General features: G+C 56.4%; 1 protein-coding gene across 6 annotated transcripts in view; it reads left to right on the plus strand.

Annotated features, from left to right (window-relative positions):
* The window catches only part of PSD (pleckstrin and Sec7 domain containing), a 48,765-nt gene that overhangs the window by 27,473 nt on the left and 4,744 nt on the right, over positions 1-16,548 (plus strand). For 3 of the 6 annotated variants that reach the window (XM_032695611.1, XM_032695616.1, XM_032695612.1), the window contains 8 exons: positions 2,311-2,511; positions 3,007-3,087; positions 3,642-3,754; positions 4,556-4,614; positions 5,151-5,240; positions 8,325-8,465; positions 14,929-14,972; positions 16,176-16,354. In XM_032695611.1, coding sequence (XP_032551502.1) covers positions 2,311-2,511; positions 3,007-3,087; positions 3,642-3,754; positions 4,556-4,614; positions 5,151-5,240; positions 8,325-8,465; positions 14,929-14,972; positions 16,176-16,354 — 908 coding nt within the window. The remainder of the gene's footprint in view (positions 1-2,310; positions 2,512-3,006; positions 3,088-3,641; positions 3,755-4,555; positions 4,615-5,150; positions 5,241-8,324; positions 8,466-14,928; positions 14,973-16,175; positions 16,355-16,548) is intronic. The other 3 variants (XM_032695613.1, XM_032695614.1, XM_032695615.1) reach the window with 3 other exon arrangements.

Below are 16,548 nucleotides of genomic sequence, written 5' to 3' on the forward strand. Positions count from 1 at the left end.
TTCTGAGAGCAAGGTTATGTTTTATGATGTAAAACCCCAAATCAATGTGGGGACTTGGTGAAGGAGGGAATAGCGGATCCCGCTGGTAGAGCTACTTTGAGACCCAAGCCTTGAGATCACTGCATGCCCATTACAAGAAGCAAGGCAAGAATTGCAGTCACAGATTGGGAGCCTGCAGGGACATAGAGGTTTTGAAGGACAAGACAGATTTTGTAAGTGGCCCCATGCCTGGATGCTGAGCACTAGGTAGAAAGGCTGAGGACCACAGATTGGGAAGAGAGGTCATGGAGGAAGACTCAGAGCTCTGAGTTTGTCCCTGGGAGCTTCAGGAACTAGCCATGTGAGGGAGGACAGCTCTCAGGCAGGACAGGTGAGGTCCAAAAGCATATCAGGAGTTTTAGTGATGGTGGTCGAGAAGAATTAAAAGATCTTCAGAGGGTGACTGAGCAGCCTCCTGCTCTGGAGGTGCAATTGGGGCATGGGTGGCTTTGGGTTTTGTAGCTCAGCCTCTGGCTGGAAAAGCACCATTGGAGCTGCTGGGCTGGGAAGGGAACGGTGCCTGTGCCCTTGTGATAGCAGATGAAGAGTTTTAGCAAAAAATACAGTCATCGCAGCCCATGGCTGGCAGGTGCCAGTTGCTGGAATGAATTTATCTCCTCTGCTTCTGGGAAGAAAAGAACCTGTGACCTGTATCCTTGGTTGAGGTCAAAGTGACTGCAGCCACACAAGGAGCTGAAGTGGACCCGAGATGTGTGCCCAGCACTGGCCCAGAAGCACCCAGCCTGTTCTGCTGTTGAGCACTCGGGTCAGCTTTGGCTCTGCCAGACAGTGTAGGCACAGCTGGAGGGCAGCAGGCACCAGGGCCCATGCCAGCTGCACCTTTGGATGTGGCTCTGTTTTGGGAGGAGAAGAGTTTTTTAGGCAGGTTGGAGGTTTGCACACAGCATGGGGTGTGCTGGTGATGCGGACAGGGATGCTGGAAGCTGCCTGCTCAGCACAGCTCCTCAGAGCAGGTGGACTCAGACCTGGTGAGCTGCTAGTGACCTTGTGACCACTCTCGTGGCTGCTTCCCCCAGGATGGCATGGGGTGATGGATGGGCTCCCTGGAGAGGACTGAAGCCAAGTGGGCACAGATCTGCCCTGGGCCACCCATCCACATCTTACCATAATCACCGCCTGGCGCTGCTGAGCTCAGCGGTGGTCCGAGCAAAGTGCATCTCCCCAAGGACTTGCAGAATGTTGGAGTTGCTTTTGCCAGGGAAGTGCCTGACCCACAGGTTTGAGTGCAGTGCAGCTTCCCCCACTGCACATCAGCTGGGGGAGCCCCCCAGGACGCTAACACGCCTGTCAGTGCTGCGGAGGGCTCCCCTGGGGTAGGCAGCACTGAGCAGAAAGGAGGCTTGTCCTTCTTGAAAGAAGCAGAGCCTCAAGGAGATTGGCCTGGGTAATTGGCTCAGGAGAGCAGGCCTCTTAAAACTCAATTAGAGACTTTTAAAAATAAATCAGACTGGAACATTGCAAGGGCTGCCAGAAAATTTGGGCGAGGTCAGAGTTGCTTAACGTTCCTTGTTGATTAGATTCAACCAGCTTTTAGTTGGGATAACTTCTGCATGGCTGAGTCAGATTGCTTTGGGGGCCAAGCCAAGAGTGTCTCCTAACGTGGCCATTTAAGGCATGGTGGGCTGAGAGCTGATGGGTAGCCTGGAGAAGACAGTACACTCCACTGTGAGCTGGGAGGCCAGGGGGGTTTTCCTTCATCTTCATGCTCTGCCTCGGCTTTGCCATCTGTGTAGTGCTTTGAAGTGAGTGAGTGGGAAAAGGTGAACGAAGAAATTACAATTGTCTTGTCTCGGGTAGAAACTGTGCTTGAGAGCAGCATGAGGAGTTTGTCCAGATTAAAAAACGAGTGTGGATCTGTAGGACAGCATGTGATGTGCACGTTTCCGCTCCAAGCCTCTGCTACAGCTGAGCTTGGCAGAGCCTGAGCCCACACATACAGTTTCACAGGCTCAGAGTGGGGGACTTTGGAGCAGTTGTACATCCAGTTTGGATGTGGATTTGGGTGTCTTGATCCTGTCATCTGTCACTGGAGCTGTTCCATCGCCCCACCTCTCCTCTAGCTGCATCCCCAAACCTTCCTTTAGCTCCCAGCCCTGACCTTGGAGTGTCTCTGACCAGTGTTGTTCATCCTGGGTCCCAGCAGTGAGTAGTGAGTCTCCAAAGCAGGGTGAGGAATCTGCATTTCCTGAGAAGCTGAACAAGCAGAGGATCTGTAGGTAGGCTAACGTGGAGTGCCCCTTTCCATTGCAGTGACCACCCCCAGAGCCAGCTGGTTTCAGACTCGGAGTTGGAGATGGACAGCGTGGAGCATCTGGTCCTGGGCAGCACGGACACCCTTTCCAATGGGCACAAGGCTGACCTAGAGGCTGCCAAACGCCTGGCCAAGAGGCTCTACAACCTGGATGGCTTTAAAAAAGCAGATGTGGCTCGCCACTTGGGGAAGAAGTACGTGTGGGTATTAGCAAGGAATGTTCCGTTGTGCAAGGGTCTCGCCTGCGGTGCACCCACAGCTGCTGCCCTTGCGGGGTGCCAGGCTGGCAGGGAACAGCTGGCAGGCTCTCACAGCCCATGACTGCTACATCTGCAGCAGGTGTTACCTCTGAAGGTCTTAAAACCTAAGAGACATCCAGATTTTGGTACCTTCCTATCATGACTGCATCTTGGATGCTTCAGTAGGGGGTTAGGGTAGGGGGATGGCTAGCTGACCTCTCATGAGCCCTTCCAGCTCTAGTTTCTCCATTTTCTCTTACATACCCAGTATTCCCATTGGATTTTTGGGTGACTTCTCTGAGTTTCATGGGATTGTGGGGTGTGTCTGTCCTCAGCACACCGTCTGCAACCCTGGGGAGTTCCCAACCTCCTAGAATCCACCCAACTCCTGTGTGCCTTTGGCTGTCCCCACAGTTTGGTTGATCCCACTCTTACTCTCCCCCTTTTCTATTTCAGCAATGAATTCAGCAGGATGGTGGCAGGGGAATATCTGAAGTTCTTCGTGTTCACAGGGATGAGCCTGGACCAGGCTCTCAGGTCAGAACTGAGTGTATGTACATGTGCATGTGTGTGGTGGCCACCAGAGTGAGGTCCCAACAGACCGTGCCCTCTGCAGCTCTGCAACCACACAGAGATCTGCACGAGCAGGCAGAACCCATGACTCCCCAGCTGGAGATCTTCTTACCTCTTAAACAGGAGAGGGTGATTCCCAAGGTGATCTCTCAGCCACACAACCAAGAAAGAGCATCCCCGGTCTTAACTCAATGGTCAGTGCAGTCGGATGACAGTCAGGTTCACCTAGGCCTGGCTTTCCAGGTCTTGAACTCGAATTCTTCTGTTGTTACCCCCACCTCCTTTCCTGATGTAGCTCCTGGGGCTGGCTGTAGGTCTCTGCAATGTGCCAGCAGGATGTGGGCTTGGAGGAGAGTCCTACAGTGGATTGGGAGGGAGGGATGTGAAACAGTGGGGCTTCATCCAGCACACAGGGGGGGTCTCCAAACCAGAAAGAACAGTTCCATTCCTGCGCAAGGGGGATTGGAGAAACTGCTGGTGGGCTTCATGTGTGACCAACACTGCTGCTGCTTTTTCAGATCCTTTCTAAAAGAGCTGGCCTTGATGGGAGAGACGCAAGAGCGAGAGCGAGTGCTGGCTCATTTCTCGCAGCGCTATTATGAGTGTAATCCCAATGCCATCCCTTCAGAAGGTAAGAAACTGTACATGGCTCTGTGTGTGTATGTGTATTTCAAGGGAGTCTGTGTGTTTGTCAGCTCAGTCGAGATGCTCAAACTGAAACTGGAGAGCAAACTGAGAGCCTATACTGACACCTTAGAAGATAGCCCTGGTTACGGAGATGTCATTTCCCTCAAATGACAGCTGCTTAGATTTTTTTTTTTTTTAAGCCTGCTTTGATTGGATGATGCATAATTAGGACTCAACCCATCCTTACTTCTGACCTTGAGCAGATTAGCACAGGAAGCAAGAGATGGCCCTCCTCACCAAATAGACCTCAGCTCTCAGACCCTCAGCTCAGGGAACCTGGCACTTGGGGAGCACAGATACTCACTTTGTACTGTTTCATGTCTTTGCACCTCTCCTGTGTGTGTGCTCACTTGCTGAGTCTGCTCTGGGCTGGCTCTGGGACAGGTGAGGTTTGGGTTGCCTGGCTGGCAGAGGGCTGTGCTGATCCTATCTTGCCATGCTAGGAGCTCTGCAGGATTAACTACAGCATCACTGCCTGGCTGGAGGGGCTGCAGGGTTGGAAGGGAATTTGTATGCTCAGGTTTGGGGCCAGCTTTAATTCAGCGACCTCCTACCTACTTGCCCTCATGCTGTCATCACTACACTGACTGCTGTGTGCTCCTTGTGCCCGGGGCAGGAGGAAGGGGCTCAGGCCTATTTTGGAGGCTCAGAGCTCCCGTGCCCTGCCTGAGATGCCAAGGGTCTGGAGCACCAGCTGCAGGGCTGAGCCGGGGGCTCTAATTCCTGTCCTGTGCTTGTGCTGCAGATGGAGCCCACACCCTCACCTGTGCCCTGATGCTGTTAAACACAGATCTGCATGGACATGTAAGTTAACACTGCCACTGTCCCAGTCTGTCCCCTGTCTGAGCCCATCACCCTGAACCATAGGTGCTGGGGCAAGAGTGAGGACTTGGAAGGACAGAGCCACATGAGCAGAAGGCATGGGACCCTGGGTCCACAAGCACTGGTCACCCTTAACCTGTCTGGTGAGGAGAGAGGAGACAGGGTGAATGAGAGGAGGAGCTGGTGAAGGAGAGAGGGGGGCTTTGGGGGAGACTTGATGAGCTGGAAAATGTAGAGGTGGGATGAGGACAGAAGAGAAAATTGGACAGGGAGGGAAGGTGGGAATGAGACTCCAAAACCAGCTGCCATCGGGAGTGGGGAGACTATTTCAAATTCTTGGAGTCTATGTAAAGACAGCAGCTTCCCCATACCTGCAAGCAGCCTCCCTGATACCTGGCTGGTCCCTCACCCCTCTGCAGAGATGGGTGTCTGTTCCTGGGCTGTGGGACCTGCTCCAGCCACTACTGATCTCTGTCCCAAAGGTAACCCCCACATTTCTCTCCCCCTGGCTCCCCCAGAATATTGGGAAGAGAATGTCCTGCTCTGACTTCATTGGCAACTTGGAGGGACTCAATGGAGGCACTGACTTCCCCAAGGATTTGCTCAAGGTAAATTCAATTGTTCTCCCTGGCCAGCCAAGCAGGAGGAGCAAAAGTGAGAGCTTTGGGCTGGATCACATGGGGATACTATGAATCACACTTGGATCACACTGGGATGCTATGAATGCAAGATGCATTAACATGCAAGAACAGTGATGGTCCCTGGGCCTACAGTTTTCCCCCTGCCTTGCTGAGGGGAACATGGGCTGTCCTGTTCCCCCAGAGGAACACTGGAGCTCCGATTGGGATCCTGATTCCCTCACTGCTCTTGCTGTGCTGGTATCACAGGCAAGGGAGCTTACTCCCACAGACATGGGGCAGCTTCCTAAGGTTGGTTTGCCCAGCTGCAGCCAGAGGCTTCATGGCATCATCACAATGGTACTCAGCCCTTCCTGGCTCCCTGAAGCACTGGAGCCCAAAGCTTTGGCCAGGCCCTGGGACTGGAGCCATCTCTGGTGGCAGAGGTGACATGGGCAAGGCATGGAAGTGGGGATGGTGGGCTACAGGTTAAAGCCTCAAAGCTGGGAACTCACCACACTGGTGTGACTGAGGGTCTCCTGCCTTCTCCCTGCCTAACCCATTTCCCAGAGGGACTTGGCCAGGGAGGGCAGTGTTCAGCAAGCACCTCTGGCCTTGGACTGCTGTGCTTCTCTGGCATCGCCTGTTCTCAGGAGGGTGTTCTGAGCTGCTGTCTCCCTGTCTTAGACCCTGGGAATAGGCTTAGATCCCATGGGGTCTGCCAGGCAGAAACCGTTGCTGTTGGTGAAGCGCTACAGTTGGAAAATACTCATGATGTGGAAAATGGGTTCCCACAGGGTGCTGGAGCTACAATGGGGGGAGGTGGCTGAGGAAAAAAGGCAACAGAGGGTGAAAAGCTGAGCTCCCTTTTCAGCCTCTGTGGGTCTATTCCTGGCTGTGTCGCTCACCCCATCATTAAGGGGTTACCAGCAGTTCTCAATAGGGCTGTCCTCCCTCTCAGCCCACGCTTCGCCAGTAAAAGGAGTTACTCGGGAAAAATTCTCCTATCATTTTAAACCCAGCTCCATAAAAGGCTTTAAGCACCCAAAATGGATGGAAACATCCAAAATGTGGACCCTGAACCCCTGCCCTTCAGTGCTGCTGCACTTTGGAGTATCCAAGCTCCACAGACCCCTCAGTGCACGCCCTTTGCACCCCTGGTGCCCCACAGTGGGCTACCAGCACTTGAGGCATTGCCCTGTTCCTGTTAAACTTCACCCCTAAAAGTACCAGCAGTTTAAACATGTGAGATCAAGTTACCCCGTCAGATCACTGGGAAATAGGAGTGAGGAAGTGCCACAAAGGTACAAGCTTTCTCTTATAGGCAGGGGCCGAGACCTTTGCTGGGTGTAAGGGAGTGGGGGAGGCTGCAGTGCTGCAGCACAGCCCCACACAGCTCTGCCCATGGCCCAGCAGCAGCTGGGAGTCTGCTCTGCTAAAAATGGCCTGTTCCCTCTGCAGCTGTGGTGCTTCCCACTGCCGCTTTTCAGCCGCCTCTGTACAGAAGCCATGCTGGGAAGGGGGAGTAAAAGGCAGTGTGAGAAACCTCACATGGGGCAGGCTGCAGCTCCTCACCTGGAACACCATTCCACTTGGGGAACCCCCTGCCTGTGCAAGGCGGAGTGGGGCCACAGGGCAGGTGAGATGGGGAAAGTGCTGTTGGCTTGTGCCAGGGGGAGGACTGGCAAGGAGGGCTTGTGCCTCTCTTGGGCAGCCTTTGCCAGGCTCAAACAGAGAAGACCCTCTTTCCCTTCTGCCCAGTGCTTTTGGCTGCTTGGTGCTCTGGTTCCCACACAGGCTGAGGGAGCAGACAAATGGGGACAGGCTCACTAGCCCTGTTACCCTGGGAAGGATGCTGCCTCCTTGGCAGACCTAGCTGGCGGGCTGTGCTTGGGGACTGAGGCTCCTGTGCAGGCGTGCCACACAGCTGTCTGGCTAATTTTAGTGCTCCAGGAGCACATGCATTTCCTAAGGGTAGCAGGAGAGAGGAAGGGCTGGCAGGCTTTGCAGAAGCTTCCCAAAGCTCAAGGCTGGGTCTTGGGCAGCTCCAGCAGCACAGAAGAAAGGTCCTGGGGGCTCTTCCAAGCCTGCCTAGGTAGATAGTGCAGGCTGCTACCGCTCGAACTTCGAAGCTGGAGGGCTGGAAGTGGCTCTCGTCCACAGGGAATCTCACCGCCCGGGAATGGGGGCAGCAAGACAGGACCTAGGTGGCTGCAGGGGCACAAGGCCGCTGTCCCCTTTGACTCTGGGGACACCATCAGGAATAGACCCACAGGAAGCCTGAGCACTCCTCTTGTCTCTGGCTGCAGGGGGAGTCCCAAGACAAACACAGCGTGATGCCTGAGAGCTTGTGGCAGCTTGAGTCAGATGAGAACTTTATCTGCTACTAGCTAATACATGTAAACAATCCCAGTTTTATGCAGAAGCAATGAAAACACTTTAAGAGCTTTCACAGCTGAGCACCACATCCCCCTCACTGACAGTGCTTCACCATACCCTGCACAGCACTGCTGCTGAAGCTAAGGCAGTGATGCCTTACTGGCACTGCTGCTGGAAACCCTTTCCTGTGGCTCTGGAAGCTCCTCTGGAGAACTATACTCTGCAGAAACGGCTGCCCTCCCTCCCTCAGGCATGGAGCCATGCCAGGGATGTAAGAACCCATATAATGCCATGCCTGAAGATGCCTGCATCTGCAGGCTTGGACCTGAACTCCTGTGGCCATATGAAGGCACTGCCCATACAGAAGGAAGGAGGTGAAGCAGGTCATCCTGGAATTGGTGGTATTTTGGTTAGCTCTTGAGATGTTGTTTTTCTCTTGACAGTGTGATTTTAGCCCAGGCCCCCTGGGATTTCACTCACTGTTGCTGGTTGTCTGTTATATTTCAGATGTGGATTTGACCTTTACAAGATTGATCACTTTGTGGAGCCTTAGCTCATCCCCATCTTCCTTACTCTTTTAGTTTAACCTTGTGCTTTACTGGCTGGCAGAAAAGCAGTAGGACTAAATCAGGCCCAATTTCTCCCCATCACTGCTTAGCAATTGCAGGAATGAGGCAAATCTGTGCTGCCTTCCAGCCTAGAAGCCCAGAGCACGTCACAGATGTTAATGAATTAAGCCTGACAATGCAGTCGGGTCCTCGGGGGAGGAAGGTAGGATGGGCCCCCACCTTCCAGCTTGGAGGCACAACAGCAGGGCTCAGACGCTCAGAGTGCTGGGTAAGTGATTAGTAATGTGGGAAGAAAGCCCTGGCTCCCACCTCTGAGCTATAATCACAGAAACGCTTGCTCAGTCTAATCCCTTGGGCTATTTTTTTTTTGCCTGTTTCCCCTGGGAGCAATATGCTGCCCTGCCCCGGCTCCCTTGGTTCCCCCCAGCCTCAGGGGCAGCCCAACACATCTGATGTGCCAGGCACCCATGCCCCCTCCCTCAGAAGTTATGCCAAGCAGTTAGGATAGAGTGGAAAATTTCCCCCTCTCCACTGGCTGCATCTCCTGCTCAGTCAAGCCTAACTAAATTACGCATCGATCCTGGCCTTCTGCAAGGATGCCCAGCTCTTTGCATCTTCACAGAAGCAGCTGCCTGAAGCATCTCCGTCCTGCCTGTAACCAGCTGGGTGGCTCTAGCTACTGCCTGACCTGTGAGGGACAGGCAGGAGTGTTAAGCTTGAGGTGGACACTGAAGATGGAAGGTCTGAGCACATCTCCACTGGGCCCATCTCCTACCAGCTTTATAGGTCTCTGGGGTGGACAGGGCTGCAGCAGCAGCTCTGAAGCCTGCCCAGATGGAACCGGGTGGAGATGCCACCCAGCCCCTGGAGCCCAGGAGATGCCACCACCGCAGCCCCACAAGAGCCCAGGAGGGTCCAGCCACCTGCTGGACCTCCGCGGAGAGGAGGCAGGGACGGCCAGCTGATGCAGCGGGGGCAGCTCCATCAACTCTCGTGGCATCAGCACCAAGGATGCTGTCCCCGCGGGTGGGATCTGTCCCCGCTGGTGGGATGCCGTCCTCCCGGGTGGGATGCTGTCCCCCTGGGTGGGATCTATCCCCGCGGGTGGGATGTGTCCCCGCGGGTGAGATGCCGTCCCCCGCGGGTGGGGTGCCCGCCGCCAGCCCCTCGGCTCGGCCCGGCCCGGCCGGTTGCCGCGGGTCGCCATGGGCTGCGGCGGGCGGGGCGGGGCGGCCCCGCCTCTGTCGGGAGCCGCCGCCGAGCCCGGCCCGGCCCGGCCCCGCTTCAACAGGCGGCGGCGGCGGAGCGGCCGCGGCGGCAGGGCAGGGCCGGGCAGGGCAGGGCAGGCAGGGCCGCCGGGCGCCCCGCCGCCCCCCCGCCGCCGGCGGCAGGATGATCGGCGTCAACAGCATCAACAGCAGCGCGGGGCGCATGCGGTCCCGCTCCATGTGCTCGGTGCGCTACGGGCGCAACTACCGCGGCGCGGAGACCTTCTGCTACGGCTGGCCCCAGCGCTCCCGCACTCTCAAGCCGGTGCTCTACACCGACCTGGTGGTCAGCCGCCTCCAGAACCGTCGCAAGAAGAAGCCGGTAAGCGGCGGGCCGGGGGAGCGGGTGGCTCCGCGGAGGGATGCGCAGCGCTCTGCGCCCCGGCGGGGACATGGGCAGGCGGACGTGCCCGGACAGCCGCCGTCCCGCCCGCTGGAAGAGCCTCAGCCCTGGTATGGATGTAGCGATCAGCCAGCCCCATCTCCCTCTCCTGCCTGCTTTCTGCGGAGCCGGGCCCCCACCAGCCCGCCCCTCCGCCCGAGGATCCCCTCCCCAGCCCTGCCGTCCTTCCCGCATCCGACCCCGAGCACAGGGGTTGCGGGAGCGCGGCAAGACCTGGGTGACATTGCGCCGCTTACCGTGGTCTGACAGCAACGCTTGCTCGAAAACATCGCTGCAAGAGGAATCCAGGACAGAGCCGTACCGCTGGGACCAGCCCTCCAGCTTAGCATAAGTGACAAGCTCTGCGGGCTCCCTGCCAAGGGTTGAGCTGCGCCGTGCCGTGCCGTGCCAGCCCGGCCAGGGCAGACTGGCACCCAGCTGGGCGACGGGGAGAGCCGCAAGGCAGCGCGGAGGGACAGCGCCGCAGCCCCGGCTCCCAGCCGAGCGGAGCTGGAGAGAAAGGAGTGGCAGCCTGGACAAAAAAGGGCTTTTTACTGCCAAGAGCTTGCTCGCTGTGAGCCGGCATCCGTTTTGGAGATGTTAGGCTGGTGCGCGTCGGTCCTGGGTGGGAAGAAGCGAACAGGCTGTCTCTGGGCGCGTCCTGCCTCGGTCGGGTGCCTTGCTCTGGTGTAGCAGCGGGAGAAGAGTCTACATCGTCCCCCTCCTCTCAGGCAGGTTGGGGCAGAGCAGGCAGGGGTACCCCAGAGCTACCTGGGCCGCCCCCGTGGCCAGAACAAGCCCGGCGGGGCCATCGGGGCCGTGCCAAGCCGCGATGCTGTCATAGCGCAGTACGGTCTGGGGGCAGCATTAAGTTGTGACGCACTCGGTTGGAAACATGCAGTTGGGAGATGCTCGGTCGCTGCTTCCCGCGCTGTGGGGCTGTGCTGGGAGGGATAGAGGGGTCTGCTGTCCTGGGAGTAATAGCTGCCTGGGCAAGGAAGGTTTTAAATATTTTAAAAGAGATTGGTGCAGCTTAGATGTTACTGAGTTGAAAGTATGGGGCTGGGATAGGCAGCTGTCCATTACTGACTGCAGCAGGGTGGAAGGTGATGCACAGGACACTGTCCCAGTTGCAGCCCATTCTACAGGGAAAAAAGTCTGTTCCCAAGTCACTCTGCTCTGTGCACACTGGAGCCCCTCTGCAGTGGAGGGGAGGAGGGACACACGGGATGTGCGCAGCAGGGGCTGGTGTGTGCCAGGTGATGAGTTGTTCTTGAGCATGGGTTGTGCGTGCTGTACAGGCAGTGACGGTGTAGGGGGGGCTGCCAAGGTGAATTACTGACCCAACATAGGTACAGTTCCATTTAACGTACAGCCCTGATCTGACCCAGCTGTTTGTATCTGCAGAGCTGGGGGGGGGTCTGTGTGCCTGGGGGACCTCACAGAGCTTTATGGCTGGGTGTAGAGAAGATATTTTGCTAAGGAAAAGTTGGGGAAAGCCAGCAATTGACCTCTCATATTGAAATGCTGCCATGCACAGAGAGAGGGAGAATGACTGCAGGGAGGGTGTTTGGTGGCTGTGAAGTCTGTCTTGAAGAATGTCATGCACCCGTGGATGGTCACAGGTCTGGCAAGAGGAAGGGGAGCCTTGACAGGCACAGGGCATCTTGCTGCGCAGAGAGCTGAGCACTGTGTTGTTTAGCACAGGAACTAGCAGAGTGGAAAGGGGATGTGTCTGTAAGAGTTATGCTGCATAAAAGAGGCACTCCAGATAGGGTTAAACCCTTTATCCAGATGCCTAAATTTCTGCGTTAACCTTCATCTGTTACTTGAGTGCTGGGCTACAGCTCTCAGTACAATCCTGTGCCAAAGCTGTGTCCAGGCCAGCTTGTCACCCAGCTCCCCAAACCACCACTGAATCTTGCCTCTGCTCTGGTCTGAGCTGAGGAGTTGAAGGGGGCTGTCTTCTCCCTGCCCTGCTCCCATAGGGCTGTCCCCAGCAGGGCTGGCACTATGGCTGGGCTGGAGCATCAGAGCCACCTGCCTCTTGCCCAGTGCAGCCCCTCACCTCTCCTTGAGACATTTGCTATAGCAGGACTCTGGGACATCCTCTCAGCCTGCTTTTGGGAGCGAGGGCACCAAAGAAAGATGTTGTTGATTCAGTTAGAAATCCCACTGGGACAGTATATTCCTAGGTCTCTTCAGTATTGCGCATGTCTAGGGCAGAGCTGGCTGGCTGGCCTGGCATGCTGCAGCAGTGAGCTCATAACTCAACAATGGCAAAAAACCCCAACCATGCTTGGGGTCGTCCATAGTGGCATTTGGCCAGTGCCCAGCTTTCTCTTGGGCAGTGCTTGCAAGCGCAGAGATACCAAGAGGTGCTGTCCTTTCGGCCCAGGAGGAATCAAACCACAGAGCAAAGAGAACCTGGAGAGAGAGACCTGCTGGTTTGGTGTCTCTGGTCTCTGCTGACATGGTTGTGAGTTAGGCTTCAGGAGCCTGCATATCCCGTGCTTCCCCAGCAGAAACAGTCTGTACACCAAAGAGCACAGAGTTCAGTAGACTGACGGGCAGTTGTTCTGGTACAGTACCAGAACAGCAGGGTGGGCATTGTGGCTAAGACCAAGGCTGAGTCCACCAGCTTTGTTCTGAGATTGGTGTTGGCTGGGATTGGCATTTAGCCAAGCAGAGTCTTGGCAGGATTTAAGTGTAGACATAAAGTTTTGCATTGCCCTCTCAATCCCCACAGTCTCCCTGTTTGCTTCTCACTGTCTCCCTGCACAGGAGTGCTGAGCAAGCCCTGCTCCCTGACTCTGAGTTGGGGTACTTGGCAGCCCCTGCTGGACACGGGCTTGGTGGCATGCTGTCAGGGCTTGTAGCAGGGCAGCTGGAGCTTTTGAAAGCCGCAAGGCTGTTCAGCCTTTGAATTACTCGCCGACAGAGCCCAGGTTTTTGTAATGCAGTACTCTGCCAGGCTGTTATCCGGCAATGTGCCATCCAGAATTACTCCTCGAGCATCTTCTGGTATCAGTTCATTCACTCTGCATTTAGCAGTAATCCTCCTGCAAGCCCTGAATGGGGCTGGGGTCCTCTCCAGTGTTGCACCTTGCCCTGCCCTCCAAAATCCCAGCTCAGCTGGCTCACATCTCCCTTCCTTGGGGGCAGGGAGATGACACCTCTCTGTATTGCCACTGAGCCAGGTAGAAGCCAAGCCATGTGTCCCATTCTGCCCACTCTTTCCAAGGTGCTTTTCTGCCGTTTCCAGTCCCCACTTCTTTGTGCCATTTTTTTTAGTCTCCTTTTTGTGTCCGTTCGTTTTCGGCATTTTTCAGCTGCATCTGTGGCAGTGAGTAAGATCCCTTCTCTTCTGTTTCCCATGGTGACTCCTTATTATCTACATTGCTCTGAGATGCCTGCTTACCCCCCTGCTCCACTCCCAGGTTATGTTCTGCAAGGCTTTGGATTGTTTTTTTCCCTCCAGGCTCTTCTTTAAGTCTCTCTTCTCCTCTTGCTGCCAGCCCACTGATGGGTACCTCCTGCTCACAACTCAGCATCCTGCCCCTCCAGCACCGGGGCTGCTTGAATGGGACTGGAGTCAAATTTTCTCTCAGGCTCTGAGGCCATAACCCCTCTATAGGCATCCTGACTTCCCAGGAGACAACTGAACCCTAGTTTCTGCCTGCTAGACTAGGACGATCCCTTCCCTCCTCCGAGAAACAAACTGGTGCTATTGCCAGCATTTCCCCAGCAGGAAAGTGCAAGAGGAGCTGGGTTCCTGCTCCGTCCTGGCTGCTGCACCTCTTGGGAGTGATGGATGTCCCTTCCCCAGACACCGCTGGGGCCTGTGTTCTGGCCAGCATTCCTAGGCTCCTACACGCCTCCAGTTGTACTTTCTCAGCCACCAGCAAGATCTCTCAGCAGCAGTCTCCGGCCCAGTGATGGATGTTGACAGCTGCATGAACAGCCTGTGCAAGACTCAATTATTTTCCTCCGAGGATGATGCCTTCCAGATCGTGCTCCAAAGCCCTCTGTGAGCACTGTGTTGAAACCCTCTCTGGAGCCTCTCTGATTGCAGAGCTGTACTGAGTACTGCTGGCTTGCACCCAGCTCGGACCGAACAAACACTTGGGAGCAGGGCCCTGGAGTATCCTGCTGCAGGCAGGCTTGTCTTGCTCCTGTGCTGAAGTATGGGCATTGGGTCCTGCTTTGTTCAGCTTGGTGGTGTTTGGGTCCCCAAGGAAGGAAAGGTGCTTGAGGGTGCTGTGGAGGGGCAGGGCCAGGCCACAGCCACTCCAAGCAGCAACAGCCCACCCTACCTTGACCAGCCACAGTGTCCTCTGGGGGCCTCATGAATGACAGCATGCCAGGGTCTCTGCCAGTGCTGGGCCAGTGCCATGCTGAAGTCTGTCCCAAAGCTGAAGTGTGCTCCTGCGAGAGCAATGCATTGCTGGGGAGTCCTGGGTGCTGCCATGAGCCCATCTCTGCTAGCCCAGGGCAGATGGCTGACAGCAGCAGGGTTGCTGGCTACGGTCTGTTGTGTCATGAAGCTGCTGAGGGCCCTGGAGCAGACTGAGGTCCCACTGAGCAGGGTGAAGGCAGGCACCATCAAAGTCCATCCCAAAACCTTGCTCTCCTTGGACTCAGGCCTCCTGAATGCTGTTGCTTTTACCAGCCTGGAACACCTTGTAGTGGGGAGAAACAGCTCTCCCAAGCACTTGGAAATGTTTGATGTGCCTCACCATTATGCTGCTAATGCTGTAGCACTGTCACAGGGAGATAGAGTGGAAGGGAAAGAAAGGAGAAAATGCCAGGCCCATCCCCAGCACCATGCCTGGAATGTGCTTGGGGTTGCAGGTCCCATGGTGCCCAGGAGAAGCAGTATCTACAGTGATGTCAGTAGCCCTAAAACAAGGTCCACCAGCTGGTCCAGCCAGGACAGGGCTGGATCAGGACAAACTGACGGGGGATTACCTTAAGCTCCAGTACCCCTGAGCCAGTCTGGTGCGCCTTCTCTGTTCCCTGGAGCAGCCCCCCATCTTGGCACCACTCTCCTGCTGACCCCCCTGCTCTTCTCTCTGCAGGCACTGTACGGCTCCATCAAGAACGAGAAGCTGCAGTGGGCCATGTAAGTACCCCCACGGGAGGTGCTGCCGCCCGGCGCTGGGCGGGCAGTAAGGCCACCCAGCCCCAGAGGCCCCACGAGCCATGATGCTGCAGTTCAGGTGCCCCTGTGATGATTTGGGAAGGAGAGGGAGCTTGGGATGGACTGGGCTGGGGCTGCAGGCAACGTACCCCTCGCTGCCCTCAACACCTTCCCCAGCACGCTGAGAGAAAGCTAGCTAAGGCCAGCTTCCTGCGGCTTGGTGGCCATGCCCGTGGTGGGAGTAGGCAGGCTCTGGGGGTGCTGTGGCTGTGCTGGGGCCCCACAGGGTGCCCGCACCCTCGCCCACAGCTGCCATCTCCAGCAGCAGAAGCGGCAGCGCCTGCGCTGCAGGGATTAATCAGCCCAGTGGTACCCAGCGCTGAGCGATGCACTCGGCCGCTGCCATGGAGACGCCGGCAGATGCTGAGGGGTTTAATTAGCAGCGAGCGGCTGAGGGAGGGGGGAGGCAGCAGCTCTGGGCTCCCACATCTTCATGCAGGCTGGGGGGAGCAGCACCAGTGCAGCCTGCCCACAGTGAGGAGCCATGGCCTGGTGGGACAGAGCTGCCTACATACTGCCCACATCTGCTCCTACCCTCAGCTGGTACTACCCGAGGCCTTCCCACCACAGTCTCCCTGCACCCCTTCGCTTCTGGCTTGGGGCCCCATAGTCTGGCTGCCACCCTGAAGGTGTGGGGACCACAGCCTGGGTCTCTCTTTGTGGGTGAGTTCCATTCTAAACCCTTCTTCCGACCAGCTGGTGACCTGTAAGCCTGTACACCATGGCCTGGGGAGCCCTGGTAATGCCAAGCCCTGGGGTGCTGCTCCTCCATGGCTCCTGGCTCATCAGCCTGGCTGGTGTCAGTCCCATCCCTGGCCAAAAAAAGGGCTCCTCAGTCCCTGGGGTAGGCAGGTGCCCCACCCTGAATTGGCAGCAGACACCGCAATGCCCTGTCTTTCGAGGGGCCAGGCATCACCCTAGCTGCGTAGAGGGACGGGGCACATGGGCATGGCTGGGTTTGGGATGCTCACCAGTGGTGGTGGGAGACTGCTCATCCTGGCCTGCTGCTCCTGGCTTCCCTTTCAGAAGCCAGTGGGGAACTTGGAACAGCCAGCGGGGAACTTGGTATTTGCTGTCCCCAGCAAGGTAACAAACTCTTTCCCCACCCAAATTTGTGATTGTCAGAGATGAGGAGGAGCTGAGAAAGTCCCTCTCGGAACTGGCAGACCCCAACCCAAAATCCATCAAGCGCATCAGCAGCTGCAGTAACCCCTTTCTGGACTTCTCCCAGGACTCCAGCATTGCCACCTACAAGCACGGGCTGTTAGTCCGCAAGATCCATGCTGATCCTGACTGCAAGAAAAGTAGGTGCCGGGGAGCCCATGGGAGGCACTTGGGGCAAGAGGGCACCAGTGAGCTCCAGAAACTAAACAGGGCTAAGCAGGGCAGGAGTCACTGTATGATATCTAATGGTAGCAGGTAACATCATGCCAGGCTTCAGAATCAGCCCCCTGTGTCCTCTCTGTCTGTATGTGCCAGGCATAATTCAGCTCTCAGG

The sequence above is a fragment of the Chiroxiphia lanceolata genome, chromosome 8 (assembly GCF_009829145.1).
Source record: "Chiroxiphia lanceolata isolate bChiLan1 chromosome 8, bChiLan1.pri, whole genome shotgun sequence".
Lineage (NCBI taxonomy): Eukaryota > Metazoa > Chordata > Aves > Passeriformes > Pipridae > Chiroxiphia > Chiroxiphia lanceolata.